The 17697-nt window shown below is 44.4% G+C and overlaps 1 protein-coding gene across 1 annotated transcript; it reads right to left on the bottom strand.

Moving 5' to 3' along the window:
• Window positions 1-378: 378 nt before the first annotated feature.
• LOC311182964 (spermine synthase-like) lies at window positions 379-1431 on the bottom strand (the record flags this gene model as incomplete). The annotated part of the gene is made up of 1 exon (XM_084252129.1): window positions 379-1431. A coding segment is annotated over one exon (1053 nt), but the record flags the coding sequence as incomplete, so codon positions are not given.
• Window positions 1432-17697: the final 16266 nt, after the last annotated feature.

Here is a 17697-nt window from a genome sequence, read left to right on the forward strand (position 1 = left end):
GGTTCGATCCCCGGCTGCTCCCCGGCCACCTGAGGAGGGTCCCACATGGCGCGCAGACCTCTCCTGCCGCCCGCTGCTCCCCTCAGCAGTGTACTTCGTCAGTCTGCCTGTTCTATTCCCCACTCTGGCTCTGGTGAATTCTCTCACCCTCCCGCGCTTCTGACTGTACCCAGTGCATGTATTAACAAAACAAAGAAACAAACAAACATAAATAAAACATGCCTCTATAAAAAAAATAAATAAATAAATAAAAAATAAATAAAAAAAGAAAACTGGAAGGAATTCACAATCAATTGCCTGACTTGTTTCGATGTCATGTATAGCGTGTGAAGGTCAGGAGGACCATCTGCAGCACGCGTGATCAGAGCGAGCCGACCTTCAAGGTTTAGCCTTCTTCCAAACAGTGTAGAAAACCCACAATTCCAAGTATGAAGGGACACAGACGGTTTCCTTTGAGAATTCCACAGGACAATACAGGTGTCCGAGCTGTTCTTCATAGAGCGACAGGGCTTCAGTCAAATTGACACAATTCCCCTGTGTAAAATATTTCCCATCCTGTTTCAGTACTTTCATTGAGAGGTCAAGAATCAGTCTGAGAAATTCCCATGTGGAATCTTCTTCTGGAGATGTGGAGATCGAAACAGCAGTCAAATCATTAATCACATAGTCAAACTCCCTCCCTTCTTTGGCGTACCTCTTCAGTACTGGAATACAGTCTTCTATTAGAACCTGATAGCAGTCTCCTTTAAGATTGTCTAAGACGTCGCCACACGTTTTTCGCATGTATTTCTTACATCCATCAATCACCATTTGGTCAATCTCTACCATCGTGACCATCTTTGGTTTCAGTTTGACTATTTCACATAATATGCCCCCATCTCCACCTCCCAGAATCAGAACGTCTTTGCCAGTGTAATCTTCTTTGCCACCGCCCATGATGGCCCGTGTATACGCCAAATCACTCTCTGCCAAATTGACATCCCCACTAAGGATGAGAATATTCCCAAATTGCTTCGAGTGCAGGATTTTGATGTTCTGATATGGCGAGTCTTCATCATATACCACTTCGTCTATGTCATACTCAACCAGGCGGCCATCAGCAGTGGGCCAGTATCTGTCTATAGCCCCTCCACGAACTATGGGTGGCAATCGCTTCACTTGGCCAGCAATGTCCTGACTCAGTTCTTTCATTCTTTCTTCTACTCTGTTCAAAAGACTTTCAACTTCTTCTTTGCCTTGTGCGTCACCCTCGTAGCTCTGAAGGTCCAGCAACACCAATCCATGTGGGTATATTCTCAAGTTGGCAAAGCTGCCATTTTTGTTTATGTAGGTTGCTAAGTAGCCATGGTCCTGCCAGGTGGATTGAACCGGTGCCGCGGAGGCTTCGGGCAGCTTTGCAACCCAGTGCTCAACCGCTGCGCCACCGGGGAGCCCCCCACATCACTTCTATTGATACACAGTGGAAGATCAGCACCTGCTACAAGCCAATGAATGCAAAGACTGCTCTGAACTGGGAGCAAGGAAGCCAGTGTGAAACTGCTTCAACTGATAGGAACTTTACTGGAAAAAGACTTTTTTTTTTTTTTTTTTTATAAATTTTATTGTTATATTCCCCATACAACTGCAGCCCCACCATTCTGACCCCAATCCCTCCCCTCCCACCCCCGCCCCCCTAAAAGTGTCTCTGGTTCATAGTTTTTTGTTGATTTTGATTTTCACTTTCTTATAGTTATTCATTTTCCTGGTCCCTTATTTAAGTTTTCTAGATTCCTGCTATGAGTGAGACCATCCGGTATTTTTCTTTTTCTTTTTGGCTTATTTCGCTGAGCATGATCCCTCTGGAAAAAGACTTTTAATATGCTTTTCCTGAAAAGTAATTTTAATGTTTCCCCCTTTCTAGTATATTAGAAACCAAAAGTATTCTTTCTACTTCCCAACTTTCCAGTGTGCCCTTTTAGTAATCAATTTTATTTTGATGTTCTATCACTACTTAATTTACTTATTGTAGGATGACCTTTCAAAAATATACCTGGCCTTGGGGCCTCCCCGGTGGCGCAGCGGTTGAGCGCTGGGTTGCGAAGCCTCTGCGGCCTCTGCGGCGCCGGTTCGATCCCCGGCTGCTCCCCAGCCACCGCAGGAGGGTCCCACATGGCACGCAGACCTCTCCTGCTGCCCGCTGCTCCCCTCAGCAGTGTACTTCGGTCCTTCTGCCTGCTCTGGATCTGGTGAATTCTCTCACCCTCCCGCGCTTCTGACTGTACCCAGTGCATGTATAAACACACAAAATAAAAAAATAAATAAATAAAAATTCATGCCTCTTTAAAAAAAAAAATCAATTTAAAAAAAAAAAAATATATACCTGGCCTTAATGCAAAAAAAAAAAAAAAAGCCAGCATGGGCATCAGTCTTCCTCACCAGGCCTTTGGGGATTTGGGGAGCATTCTCAGATTCTTCTTCCAGTATTTACAACTCCTCCCCCTCACAACAGAGGGAAGTGGCCAGATGTGGATAGGGTCACAGACTGCTGTGATGTTCCTCTTCCTGTGATGATAAATGACAATTAAAGGGCACAATCAAGAACTCCATCAGTCAAGACACAGCCAGCAACAAGATCTCAGAAACACATCCCTTCCCATTTCTCTGCAGCTACAACATGCGACATGGGTTAAACATCAGACACTAAGCAAAGGTTCCAACTCCCAGGAACACCTGAGCGAACACTATGTTCAGCTATGAAAAAGGAAAGCCAAAGAGACACTGCGAAGCAGGTGATAAACTGACTACCTCATAAGCACAAGGCTTGGAAGAAAATGAAAATAAACTCAATTCTAGCCTCTTTGGAGAAGTCCAGGTAAAAAACATCCCTCCCACCCCCACCTCCATTCCATTGCTTCTCCAGCAACTCTCTTAACTGCACTAGGCTTTCAACCATACACTGTGGAATAATTTCAGTAAGGGTCAATTTCTGCTGTGAATTACTAGAAATATCAATAAGCAAAACAGAAATGTTATTCTTACTAATCCTCGTGCTCACAAACATAACAGTGAAGGAGTCGACTGGGCCGACTACAACCCTTTGGTTATATTGTTTGCAGCAGGCTCAGTGATCAGAAGCAGCTTGGCTAGTTGACAAATGGAACTAGCAAGGACAAATTCACAGCTCTGACCCTCCTAAAGACCCACTAGCTCAAATCTTCCGCGAAGAGACTTTGCAAGAAGCCCAAACAGGAGAGGTTAACTAGGGCACTAAGGCATACCCACCGAGGAAAAAGTCTGAGCTGGGCATTCAACTAGGTGTCAGGTCCAACAGAAGATGTTGGCTATTCTCTTTTTTCCCCCCACATCTTCTGCTGCGCCTGGCACCTAGTTCAATGGTTAAAGGTCCTCGAATAACTGCAGGCTCATAGGGTAGGGGAGAGCACAGTACAACAGAAAAACCTGGAGACTCAGAACTGTATTTAAACTCTGGTTGTACCAAACATTTTGACCTTGGTCAAATCAGTGAACCTCACTGAACCTCAATTTCTTCATCTGTAAAGTGGACATAATACCAACTATTTTATAAGACTGATGTGAGGACTGGATGAGATGTTCTCATGTTTTGTTTTGTTTTGTTTCCAGTCCCGTTTGTTATTTTTTTTGTCCTGTTCATTTTTTTTTTATTTTTATATTCCCCATAAAATTGCAACCCCCTGATTGTTCTCATGTTTTTACTAGTTTATTGTTTGAGGCATTGAAAAAGCTTGTGATAATGACGTGCTAGATAGAAAAACAAGTCTTGATATAAGACCATATATTCTCTTTTAGGGAATAAATTTCACCCCAACATGGTGAAAATAGGTAGGTATTATGACAGTTTGTGGCCCTCCAGAGGGTCACAGTACAAAAACAGGTGCAAGGTATGTCTGTAGTATTAAAACTTCATTGGGGGGAGGGGTGGAGGAATTAGGAAAATTATGTCTCAAATTAGGAAAAACATGCCTCCAAAAGGTGATAAGAAACCATGGCCACCATTCAGTAGCTGTCAGGAAGATGGCACTTGATGAGCAGCAGTGGCTTTGGCAAACACAAGAACAAAATAGATGTGGGAATGACTCTTCGAAAACTGGGCACAAGTTTGTGTCATTGTGTCATTTCTTATGGCAATAACCTCCCTGTAAGAACTGAGAGCACTTTGAAAACAGCAGTTCTTGAGGCCTCACTGGTGGCACAGGGGTTAAAGTCTCAGCACTACCAAGCTATCGCCAGCCACTGTGACATGAGTTTGATCCCTGGCCAGGGAGCTAACCCATATTGCACAGCAGACCTCTCCTGTCTCACCCGCTGCTCCCCTCAGCAGTGTATTTCAGCAGATCCTCCTATTTTGCTCCCCACTCTGTGGCTGGTGAATCCGCTCACCCCTCCCCACACCTCTGGCTTACACCCCAGTTCTTGTATGCATAAAAATAAATCTAAAAAAAAAAAAAAAACAGTTTTCATGTAATCTGGGAGAGGAGTTTGAAGAAACTACAGTTGATGGCAAAAAAAAACCTCAAACTGTCTCCAACTTAACAAATGTCCGATTGGTTCAACATCAAGAAAGGGATGGGGAAGCAAGCACAATAACAAGAAGATGGGAAGGTGAAACGCATAACGAATAATGTCACCTGTACTTGGGTCTATGAAAAAGTAGAACAAACACTCCATCATCATTTCAGACAGGCATTAGCTGCCAGCGTTTATGAGCTCAGTTCAGTGAACAAACCTCCACACTGCCTTTTCTGCTCATTAGTGTACTCAATTATCTTTATCGAATATTCTACACGCAACTATGTCAGAGTCTTGGTTTCATTAGGCTCATCTCTTTGATTACTACATAAATGTGCTTGTACTATTTTTGAAAAAGTGATAATGAACAAAGGTTGGGAAATACTTGATTAAGTGTCCAATGGGCTAGTCCAGTCTCCATAAAGACAGGATAGTCATTATTTGCCTAATAATCTAGGTAGGCTGACCAACTTCTCCCAGCAAGCAGTGGAGTTCCCTCATCTGGGTACTGAATGTCCCATGTCTGGGAAATCCCTGAGTCCTGGGCAAATCAGGACTGTTGTTCACCATCTCACAGGCAAAATCAACAAAGGCACTCAGCCTACAAATGAGGTGACACCAGGAAAACAGTGGTCATCATAAAGGATTCATAGCAGTTCAGCAGCACTGCTGAGACAAGACTGGAACTTGCCACTGGCTCAGCCCTAGGCTCAGAGTTCTATGCCCCATAACCTTCACCAAGCAGTTATTCATGCATTGACTACGTCACTTCCTTCTTGTTAAGAACTGAAGGTTTGGGGCCTCCCTGGTGGCGCAGCGGTTGAGCGCTGGGTTGCGAAGCTGCCCGCGGCCTCTGCGGCGCCGGTTCGATCCCCGGCTGCTCCCCGGCCACCAGAGGCGGGTCCCACATGGCGCGCAGACCTCTCCTGCCGCCCGCTGCTCCCCTCAGCAGTGTACTTCGGTCCTTCTGCCTGCTCTGCTCCCCGCTCTGGCTCTGGTGAATTCTCTCACCCTCCCACGCTTCTGACTGTACCCAGTGCATGTATAAACAAAACGAACAAACAAACAAACAAATAAATAAATAAATAAAAAACATGCCTCTATAAAAAAAAAAAAAAAAAAGAACTGAAGGTTTGTGTGCGCACATCCCACCCCCACCCTTGCCCTTAGTACTTATGCTTGAGCACTAATTCCCAATATGACCAAATTTAGAGGTGGGTCTTTGGGAGATAGCGTTAGATTAGTTCATGTGGGTGGAGTCCCCATGATGAGATGACTGTCCTTATAAAGGGATGAAAAGATCAGGGTACTCTCCCACCATGCTGAGGACACAGAGAGAAGCAGTGATCTGTAAGTCAGAAGGAGGGCCCTCATCAAGACTGGCACACTGACCTCACACTTCTAGGCTCTAGTACTGTGAGAAATGTTTGGCATTTGAGCCACCAGTCTATGGTATTGTTAAAATGACTCTAACTGACTAAATCACCTCTCAACACCTCAAACACCAAAACCAAGGGCAGTATTAAGAGAATGAGGGCAGACGTAGCCAGCACAGTCACACCCTTGTCTAAGAGATGCCTGGTGGAACCAGAAGGAACTACAAGTCTGGGTTAAACAGTTGTTACTGCTGGAGTCTTACTATCTTCCAAGAAAGAAAACTGCACAAGTGAGGATGTGATGTGTAAACTACACAAGTCAGAAAAATTCTAAGGGGTTCATCACATCTCTCCTAAGCAGCATGAATCTTTTACAAGGTTTTTGTCCCAAAGACAAACTCGATTATTGTTGGAGGTAGGAATCAGGTTACCCAAAGCCCTACCTGAATGACAACAGTCTATTTTCCTCCTCCCCTATCAGCAGCAAAACCCTTGATGTACATAAATGAAGAAAGGGGCAGGATATTCCCTCTTTAGACCACATATAATTAAAATGAGAAGCTCTATGCTATGGAAGACTAATGCGTGCAGCTTAAGGCTGACTCAGAGAAGGATAAAGTATTCCTCCTCACTCAGAAAGAGAAAAGATTAGCTCCACAAGGACAGGTCTCCAAATTGACACCAAATCCAGGAGTTAGAGATGCCTGTGCTACAGAGCGTGATCTAAGCACCAGCTGAGGCCCCTGAGAAAAATCCCCAGAAATACACAACCAAGGGACTGGCATTGTAAAAATGTTCAGATAAACTCTTCTGAAAAGAGGCTTACTCCAAGAGACTGTCAGACAGCCTCTGCAGCACAGCTTCACTTAGGAAAGGGTAGAAAATGAATGAAGAAAAGGACAGGAAGCAGGATGAGAAGGTCAGAGCATGAATCCACAAACATAATGAAAAAAGAATTGGAAGACATCCACCTATTTGGGAAAAAGGACACTTGACTTTAAGACTGTCATTTTTAAAAAACATTCTCATTAATATCAAATTTTCATTCTAAGAGGGTGAAATGCATTCTATATATAAGACCTTTCGCGTATTTATTTTTTTGTTTAAGACTTATTTTTTATACAAGAGCTGGGGTACAGGCCAGAGGCGCAGGAGGGTGAGAGGATTCACCAGAAACAGAGCAGAGAACAGAACAGGCAGATGGACCAAAATACACTGTTAAGGGGAGCAGCGGGCGCAACAGGAGAGGTCTGCCACGCCATGTGGGAATCGCCCTGGCTGGCCGAGAATTGAACCCGTACTACATTGGCAGCAGACAGCTTCACAGAGCTGCACTCAACCCGCTGCACCACCGGGGAGGCCTCCTTTCGTGCATTTAACCACTGTTGAAAGAATTATTCCCATTTTTATGCAGTGGAAAACCAAACCTGAGAAATAACTTGTCCAAGGTCTTACAGCTAAAAAGTGATAGACTCAGAATCAAAACTCATGTTCACCATACACCAAAAATCTATTAGGTTTACTTCAAAAGAACTGTTGACTCACCTGAAGACAAGTTAAATGATAAGGTTGCTTAACCATGTCATTTGGGGGATATAAAAGAAAAGAAATAAAATATGGCATCCTGTATTAATTAGTCTGATCTCTCACATGGTTCAAAAATGTCACTACAATTTCAGAAGTAGATTTTTCAATACTGCTTTGGGTAATGGCCACATCACTTAAGAGATGTCACCCTCAAGCCCCACCACCCACACTTACACATATCACTCCAAATGAGAACTACGCACAAGGAAAGATTAAGTTCCCAAACCTTTATGTTGAAACCCACTTACTTTTCAGTTTCACATAGTTAGCATTTTTTCCCTCCCAATGAAACATACAGAGGCTCAAAGTTAGACTGCTGAGAATAGCCAGCCTTCAAAGACAGGAAGGAAGGAGAGAAAGCAAAATCACAGGCAACTTTTCATTCCTGTGCTATCAAACCCCTTATTAATATATTCCTCATTCCCACCATTTGTAAAATTGGGTCAGTCTTTTATGTAGCCAGTTTCAACACAATGGCACACATGTTAATCAGCAGATTAAATTCTCTAAACAGGTCCTCTCCTCCCCGCCCCCCCCCAAAAAAAACTTAAATCTAGTGTGACAACATCTTAAAAATCTAAAGGGGGAGGTTCTGAGAAGAAACCTCAGACCAAATCCTGACCCCTATGATACAAACATCAATCCTAATATCCTCATCCTCTTGCTCCCATCGAAATCTATCCAATCCCCAAATCTGGCTATACTTTTATCAGAAATGGAAAAAGCTGGAGTGGGTGAATGATAATAAGACACAAATACAAAACATCTTTCACATTGTCAAAACAAACACTGTTAGTGTTTACAAAATTACATCAATTTTTTCTCAGCAAACAGGGAGGACGCCTTCTCCAGCTGCCTACCTAGTCTGGGTTACTCTAACCCCCTGAATTCCCCAAAGCAGTTTGCAGTTTTGTCTTATTGAGGTGGGAAAGGCAGCTGGGCTTGAATTGAAGCCAAATATTTGAAAATATTTATTAGAAATATTTAGTGGTTGTTTTTTGTTTTTGTTTTTAAGGCTTCAAATAGACCTCTTATGCCTATAGCGCAAAGGAAGCCTCCACTGGCCTCTCAGGCGTTGGGCATTTTCCTGACTCCTAAACTTTTCCACCTGGACTCCCATTCCAGGGTTCCTAAATCAACCGGTTTCTTTCTTCTAAACAGAGGACTCGCGACCACCTGAATCAAAATCACCTGAGGACTCTGTGGGCCAAGCTCGGGGATATGCACAATCTGTAATTTTAGGTAACCTGAGTCACACCAAACTCTGTAACGGCCACTTGAAAGGCAAGTCTTCCATCTACCAGGACAAAAGAAAACACAACATACGAAAGGAAATACGACGGCGTTCGGGCACAATTCCATATGGTGAAGAGACACAGGTCTCAGTCAAAAACCAGAAATGTGAACACTGGAGTGGTTGGGCAAATGTTCAAACTGAGACCGGGAGAAGGAAACAGGGAAGGAAACTGTAACAGATGACGAGCTGAAAGTCAGTCTCAGACTCACAGTCTCATCTCCTGGCATTTAAGATGAATTACTGGCAACATTTTGAGTGGGCAAGGCAAGGAAGTTCCCTTGGGCTGAGACGCCAGGGCTGTGAAGCCCAGGACCCACTTGGATGTCGCCTTCTGTAGACATAAGGGAAGGGGGAGCCCCGAAACGGTACGGTGAAGGCTCCGGGCCGCTAGCGGGAGAAGGCCCGGGCAGCGGCCTGAGCGCCCCCGCCCCGCCAAGCTCCAAGACTAGCCGCCCCTACCTTCGGCTTCCCGCCAGACAGCCGAGGGGCAGACACAAGCCCCACAATTCCAGGCGGCCGCAGAAGCAACCAACTCCCCGTGCGCAGACGCGGCGGCGACCGTCAGAACCTGTGTGCGCGCGGCTATTACGTCACTCACTGCCTCGCCCAATTGCCGCCTGCCAGAATGGCGGGAGCCCGCCTCACTCCCGAGCGGCACGAGCCGGTGGCCCCGCGTCTCCCGTCTCTGTTAAGCCCCGCCCCCAGCGAATCCCTTCGCAAACTTTCTGGAACTTTTTTCGCCTGTATCACTCCGCCGTGATGAGACGCGTATAAAACAAATGCCGTCTGCCCTTGCTTTGGTTAGAAGTTTATGATTTCCCCCATCCTAATGCCTTTCTAGCGGAAGAATCCTCAGAAAGACGCCCAAGGGTTAGGGGCAGTGAAAATAAGTTAAGCTTTTGTGATTCAGTTTGTGATAAAGTCCAGCGTCTCAAACAATAAATAGTCCTTTGAAAGTGCACGAGGAACAGGCCACCTGCAAGTCATCTACATGATATACTTGCATGTTGTATGACCTTTTGACAAGGAACCGTTATTTTTTAAATAAAAGTCACCTGTGGGGGCCTCCCCGGTGACGCAGCGGTTGAGCGCTGGGTTGCGAAGCTGCCCACAGCCTCTGCAGCGCGGGTTCGATCCCCGGCTGCTCCCCGGCCACCGGAGGAGGGTCCCACATGGCGCGCAGACCTCTCCTGCCGCCCGCTGCTCCCCTCAGCAGTGTACTTCGGTCCTTCTGCCTGCTCTGCTCCCCGCTCTGGCTCTGGTGAATTCTCTCACCCTCCCGCGCTTCTGACTATACCTAGTGCTTGTATAAATAAATAAACAAATCCTAAAAAAAAAAAAGTCACCTGAGGCTCAGCTTTACCATGCCAGGTGCTACACATACATTATATTTTGCTTCTCATAACTTACTAAGATCGAAACTGTTCCTTTTTATAGACTGGGAAGCTGAGGCTCAAAGAGGTAACAGGAATTATTCAAAGCCATTGCAATGCAACCAACCCATTCCAGGTAGGTTTATTAATGGTTCTAGCAGCCACATGCTCTTCGCCATTGTTTGTTGTCGCTGTACTTCTCAGTACACCCCACTGCACTCCTCCATCCTCGACACCACACCGCACTGCGCTGCGCCACCCTTATAAACCAGTCTCTCAGCCCAGGTGTACCCACCTACACATGCCCACACCCTACTCCAGGTGCCCGCCATCAGGCATGCATTCAGGACCGCAGGGTTCCGTCTTCTATCCTAATGATGGGAGGGCAGAAAAGCCTGATACTTCCTAGACTTGCGTGCTCAAGTCCTGTACTCTCACCCTCATGCCTGCTAGACATGACCATTGGCTAGAGCTGCTTAACTTGACCAGTAAATGGGATACTCAGAGCCCAAAGGAAGCACCCACTGATCTCAGGTGTTGGGCATTTCCTAATTCCTAAACTTTCCAGGCACAGTAATTCCTGATTGTCCAGGAAGGAAGAAAAGGATAATCCAATCAAATGCCCTCCCTAAAACAGCATGTATTCCCCAGGAGCAAACAACCAACTTAACTCTGGAGTTCCTTTCCTTTTTCATGTGCACCCAGCAGTAATTTACCTTTGTGAATGTTTACTTCAAGCAAGTGGGAAATTGACTTCGTAGTCACTCAGCAAAACCTTGCCTACCCTAACCTGGGTGAAAGTGTTAGGGGGAAATGATGTCCTGAGCTAATCCCATACAGGCTTTGTGGACTCCACCCCCACTCCAGACTAAAGCCATCAAGACATTGGGAAAGACAAATCCCATCACCACCAAAGGGAGGGTGGCTGGGACCTGAGGGTGGAGTTGGGCAGCAGCCAGGTTGGATATAAAAAAAACACGTGGGCCTTGGCCTGGCTTGCTATCACTCGCCTCCTGGCTTCATGGCTCCTGGCTTGCAGCCAGCTCTCAGAGGGCCATTTGGGATTCCTGATCGGCGGATTGGGTAGGACTCATTTAAAACTTTGTCTCCCACTTTTCTCCCTGAGCTGTACATTTCCTCATTTCCCCTTCCCTTGTAAATAAACCTTTTATTAACCTTCCGCGTGTGCCTGCAGTAGAGCATTGATAAGTCCTTTTAAGCGCGCGGGTGAGGACCCACAGTCAGGCACCCCGGTTTGTATCTGGGTTGCTCTACAACAAAAGAACAAGCCCTGGGGCAGTACTTGGGTGCGTTCTTCCAGTTGGTAAGTAAGGTCTTGTAGGGTAAAGAAAATATCAGGCTTTTCTGCCCTTCCGCCATCAGGATAGATGATGGATCCTTGTCCTGAATGCATGCCTGATGGCGGGCACCTGGAATAGGGTGTGGGCATAGGTAGATGGGATTCAGCTGAGCTAAGACTGTGCTTTTAAGGGTGGCGTCACAGGGGGACGCGAGCAGCACCAGTAGCAGCAGTAGAAGCTGAAGCCGAAGCCTAAAGAGAACCGAGAAGCAGCAGGATGAACGCTAGAGCCCAGATAGAGTGAAGACTTGCTGGGGGCTGGGAGGCTGGCAGGCCTCCCAGCCCCCTAGCCAGCACCCCTGCCTGCCATATGCCTGGTGAACCCCAAATAAAAAAACCTGCAAAACTACTGAGGACTCTGGCTCCTCCTTTACCCAGTCTGCATGGGATCAGAAAACCTGCACTGTGCCCAGTCCGGCCCTCTACAGGTCTACATAGGGTATTTCCCTGGGGACAGATAGGAAAGGACAGGGAACAGATCACTTTTCCCATGAGACACCCAGGAGACTAAAGTAGCTGGTCCCAGTAATAATTCTAGCTTATCTCAGGGGCTAGTACCATAGGACAGATAATAAATGTTCAACAAGTATTGCATCAGTGATACAGAATGAACATATAAATTACAATTAAGCATGTCACAAGTTATAAAGATACTAATAAATCACTATAAGAGTAAGGTGCTTAAAAATAGAATAAGTTCTGGGCCTCCCTGGTGGTGTAGGGGTTAAGTCTCAATGCTATAGCCACTATGCCCTGATTTAGCCAGAGAACTAACCCACATATGGCACAGCAGACCTCCCCAGTCCTGCCTGCTGTTCCCCTTAGCAGGATATTTCAGTAGATCCTCCTGTTCTGCTCCCCACTCTGTCTCTGGTGAATCCTCTCACACACTCCCTGCACCTCTCTGGCCTACACCCCAGGTCTTGTATGCATAAATAAATAAAAATAAATCTTTTAAAAAATAGAGTAAGTTCAAATCCTAGAATGAATAAATGCATGGGCCAAGAGTCCACCTGGACACAGAAAATGTCAGCACTCACAGAAGCCTGGCTTTCTTCTTGGAACAGATATAACCAGCTCAAATGTATGGGAAAAGGAAGTTCTGCCTCCTTATTCCCCAAACCTCGAAAAGCCCTGTGGGAGACTCATCTTCCCAGGGGGACTAGCTCTGAACTCAAATCTCCTGAGTTGCTAAAACCAGTGTGCAGGACCACACCTGAGCAGATAGCCTCTATTTTCATGGCCCGTAAATAAGGGCCATTGTAAAGGTTCAGAAGTTTAAAGTCTGGGGATCAGAGTAGATAGTGAGATCACTGTACTCTCTTCTCTTTGTCCCCCGATATAACTCTTGGATTTCAGCAGATATAAGTTTTAAGTTTTCTTTTACATATGAAAACAACAAGCAAAAAGCCATCTCACCCTTGCAGCTCTAATGCAGAAGTTCCAAGTTCCCCCCTACTACTCCCCAGAAGAGCAAAAGCTTGGAAGGGTAGAGAGCCTGAGGAATCACCTTCAACCTGGCCACCAGCAATCAAAGGAAACCAGGGCACCCACCACCAGAGTGGTTTGGCTGAGATTTAAATAATCAATCTGACCCTTCAACAAGCAAATGTGCTAAGCAGATCATTTCTCCTCAGGTGGCCTTTCTTAATCAATCTCCCAAAAGCCTGATACCCTGTTATATATTCGCATTCCCAGCATCAGAAACTGGCTCCCTGTTCTCTGTGGATAATTCTAAAATGTAGAGTGTGTGAGAAAGAGCCTTAGCTCTCTATCATACCACCATATTATCCTGCTTCCTCTTCTCTGCCCCTCTCTGCCCATCCCCTGTGCATACACCAAATATTTTAAATCCTTCAACCAGGAATCCCTTCTGGACTCTAGATATTTTATTCGCTTGTACTTGAATATTAAACTACATAGATGCTAACTATTTGCCATAAGTGCATAAGACCAAAAAAAAGTTTTTTCTCCTACTGCAGGGAAACCCAAACTCTGAACCACAAAAATGTCTTTACACAAAGAAGTCTTATCATATGAGATGGCCTTCAAGGGAGTCAGCAGGGTTTATAAGCCCTCCCCACAAAAAAAAATAATGGTTTCCCAGTGATCAGGGGTACCATGATTACACAAGGAGAGAAGGAAGTAAGGAGATGCAGGAGGTAAAGGGAGTGGGGGGTTTTATATACCCAGGTCCCAGGAGGTTTTGGGCAGTGTGGGCTCATGAGTTACAATGTTTATCTTCTTCAACAGAAAGTGTTCCTTTGTGGATAGCAGCCATTCAGATGCTTGCCCTAGTGTTATCAACCTAGGAGCAACACAAAAGAATTTTGTTAGAGATGTAACAATATTAACTCTCAAGGTTCCTGGGAATACATTTGGAGAATAAATCACAAGGTGGGAGTAAGGGAGAAGGAAGAACAAAGGATACTTGGTTTTACTTTTCTAACAAAAACGTTTAAACTACCAGTTAGGGAGGGAGAAGGAGTGGTTCCCCTACATATGGAGATAACAGAGAAATAGTTTCAGAGGGCTCTTCCCCTCAAAGACTGGAAGAGCTTAGGGTCAGAAGAGTGACATCGAAATGTAAAAGGGGGTGGAACACAAACAGTCCAATTAGGGCCATTAAACAAAAATGTTAACAATGAGCTGTGAAAATCAGCCCTATGAGTTCACACTGCTGTCTTTCTTTCCAGATCCCTTACGTGAGTAAAATTGCATTCACCATGTTTGTTCCAGACAGCCCTGTGAGGTAGATGGGAAAGATTTTATCCCTATTTTACAGATAAAACAAAAACTCTTCTCTGAACTCTTTAAAGTCGTGCTGTCCAGTACAGTAGCTAATTGTTAGATGTAATATTACATTTGATTTTTTAATTAAGATTAAAATTTTAAACTTAGTTACTAAGCTAAAACTTAGTCATACTTGTCACATTTCAAGTGCTCAATAGCTTGGAAGTGCTCAATTAGCTTGTGGCTACTGTCTGCCAACCTGAACAGTGCAGATAGGAGAGTATTTTCATCACTGCATAAAGATTTGTTGGACAGCAGTGCATGTGAAAGATCTGTTGGATGGCAGTACAATGGCAGGAGCATGAAGCCAGAGCTCTCAGAGTCCCCAGAAAAGCTAAGTTGAGCTGCCAACATGGGAGAAGCAGGAAGCTGAGGGGTACTATAGAGGATACCCAGAGGAGTTGTTCATCTGAACCAGGGTCCTCCACCTCCTGTGGTGCACTCAGATAGAGTGGGTTACAGTAGACAGGGCAAGGTGGACACCAGATCACTACCTTGGCTTTGGGCACGCAACATGTGCAGGTATCAGCAGTTTCCTTGGTGTCAATTAATAATTCTGGGTCTTCTGAACCATAAAAATATATAGAAGAAAACAGAGGCAAAACATTCCATGACATACACCTCCTAAACATCTTTGAGGACTCATCTCCAGAAGCAATGAAAGGAAAAGATAAACAGCTTGACTACATCAAACTAAAAACCTTCTGTACAGCAAAAGAGACAGTAACAAAAACAAAGAAACACCCAACTGATTGGGAGAAAATATTTGCAACCTACACAACTGATAAGGGACTGATTTCAGAGATCTACAAAGAGCTCACACAACTCAACAAAAACAAAGCAAACAACCCAGTCAAAAAATGGACAGAAGAGCTAAAAAGACAGTTCTCCAAAGAGGAAATGCAAATGGCCAACAGGTATATGAAAAAATGATCAACAACAAATATAATCAGGGAAATAAAAATCAAAACCACAATGAGATAGCACCTCACACCAATGAGAATGGCCTATATTTATTTATTTTTTTTAATAGAGGCATGTTTTATTTGTTTGTTTGTTTGTTTTTGTTTATACATGCACTGGGTACAGTCAGAAGCGCAAGAGGGTGAGAGAATTCACCAGAGCCAGAGCAGGGAGCACAGCAGGCAGAAGTGTTGTAGAGCAACCCCGATACAAAACGGGGTGCCTGACTGTGGGTCCTCACCCGCGTGCTTAAAAGGACTTATCAATGCTCTACTGCAGGCACACGTGAAAGGTTAATAAAAGGTTTATTTACAAGGGAAGGGGAAATGAGGAAATATACAGCTCTGGGAGAAAAGCGGGAGACAAAGTTTTAAATGAGTCCTACCCGATCCGCCGATCTGGAACCCCAAAATGGCGCTCTGAGAGCTGGCCGCCAGCCAGGAGCGGTGAAGCCGGGAGGCGAGCGATCGCGAGCCAGAGAGAGTCCTAGGCCCACGTGTTTGGTTTTTTTATATCCAACCTGGCTGCCCAACTCCACCCTCAGGTCCCAGCCACCCTCCCTTGGTGGTGATGGGATTTGTCTTTCCCAGAGTCTTGATGGCTTTAGTCTGGAGTGGGGGTGGAGTCCACAAAGCCTGTATGGGATTAACTCAGGACATCACTTCCCCCTAACAATTCTCCCCTTTCACTTTTTGCCACCATTTCCATGGTGATGAAGATCAAACATATGGATGCTGGGATACAGTCTCAGATGAAAGTTTTCCAGGGTTCCAGTCTGAAAGAAAACGAATCCCTCCAGGTATTGTCCATTGTGGAAAGCAAAAGTCCTCCATTCCTGGAAAAACAGTTCATCAGTCCCAGCCGAAAGAAAACATCTGGAGGCATTAGCCAGAACAAGACAGCAGATATGTCAAGATCACAGGAAAAAAAATGTTAAAATGGTTCAACTTATGCAAAAATGAATTCTCTCAACCTTGATCCCAAACTTTAACAGCATAGCAAAAGTTTGCAATTAAGTCTACTTTTAAACCATTTTGCCTATTTTTGCATAAAATCACAGGGCAGAATAACTAAGCAGCAATTTTAGCTGGCTTTGTTGAAATACTCCATATAGGATCAGAGCGAACCATTGGCATTTGGTCGATGTAGGCTTCAGGTACAAAGTTAGTCTCATCAGACTCCACCTGGGCTTTCCTCTTCTCGAGGGTACCAGGGCATTTTCGTTGGCCGGGTTGTCCAGTCCTGCCAATGGAGGCAAGCTTCCTCACCTTCTTTGGAGGTCTCTGGAACCCTACAAACAAGGCAAACAGGTTCTCCTCTTCTTGGTTCAGCTCTGTTTCAACTTTCTGGAAGAACTCCACACAAAGCCACACAATGAAACTTATGTCCAATTTTTTTCAGTTTAAACAAAATCCCTATGGAAGTTATACAAAAACAGACTCTGAGATAAGTAGTAAAAGATTACTACCACTATTTTTATGCTGTGTTGGTATCAAGGGGAGAGAAAATGCAAATACAAGTTAGCTTTGTTGGAAAAAAAAAATTACAACCTTGCTGCAGATCCTGGTCACCAAAACAAGAAAACTTTGTGGATTTAGAGCAAAATGCAAAAAAAATCATCAGTATTATTATGTCAAGGAAAACTTAGTAAATATGAGGCGTATGTCCAAGTCTATTCAGTCCTTAGTAGAAAAGTTTTACTCTCAACAGTTCCATCAATAGGAATCTGTTGAGACCTTTTCTCCCTATATTTTCAGAAACAATTTCTGTAGATGTGAAACAATTGAATTATATAATATTACAAGGTGACAATCACCATTGACAATTTACATACATACCAGATACTACTGTTAACATTTTGTACATACCAAAGTTTTACCATTTTACCAAGTGACAATGCTTCCCTTCCAGTTTTACTTCATTAGGTAAAATCCAAATAGAAAAAAATTCATGTAATGCCTTTCCCAGGAGGAAAGGGAGAAACTTTGTGGAGTGTCTCAGGAGCTCTACTGAGGTTCCACAAAATTTCCTTGCATCAGCCAAATGACAGGCTACCAAATTTGTACTTGAATTTAGATTTCTGGGAAGCTTTGCCATAAATATCAGAAAAATAACAGAAACAACAATGTTCAATCTCTATGAAGGCACCGGCTTAGTTCAGTAGCACAATGTTGACAATCAAACCATAACCTTTAGTTTTTTTCTCATAACTGGAGACTCTCTTTTTTTTTTTTTTTTCAACGTCTATGGGCACCATGTATACCAATTAGTCAATCACTTGAGGTCAAGACAAGGACACAAGGAAAGGACATACAGACATACAACATATAGACACAAAGAGCTCATTAGTTACCATTTATCACGCGTGGGATATCTCATGCAACTGCAGTTTCACTCATTGGCCAAAGTAACAAAAAGAAA

The sequence above is a fragment of the Talpa europaea genome (assembly GCF_964194135.1).
Source record: "Talpa europaea genome assembly, chromosome: 13".
Classification (NCBI taxonomy): Eukaryota; Metazoa; Chordata; class Mammalia; order Eulipotyphla; family Talpidae; genus Talpa; species Talpa europaea.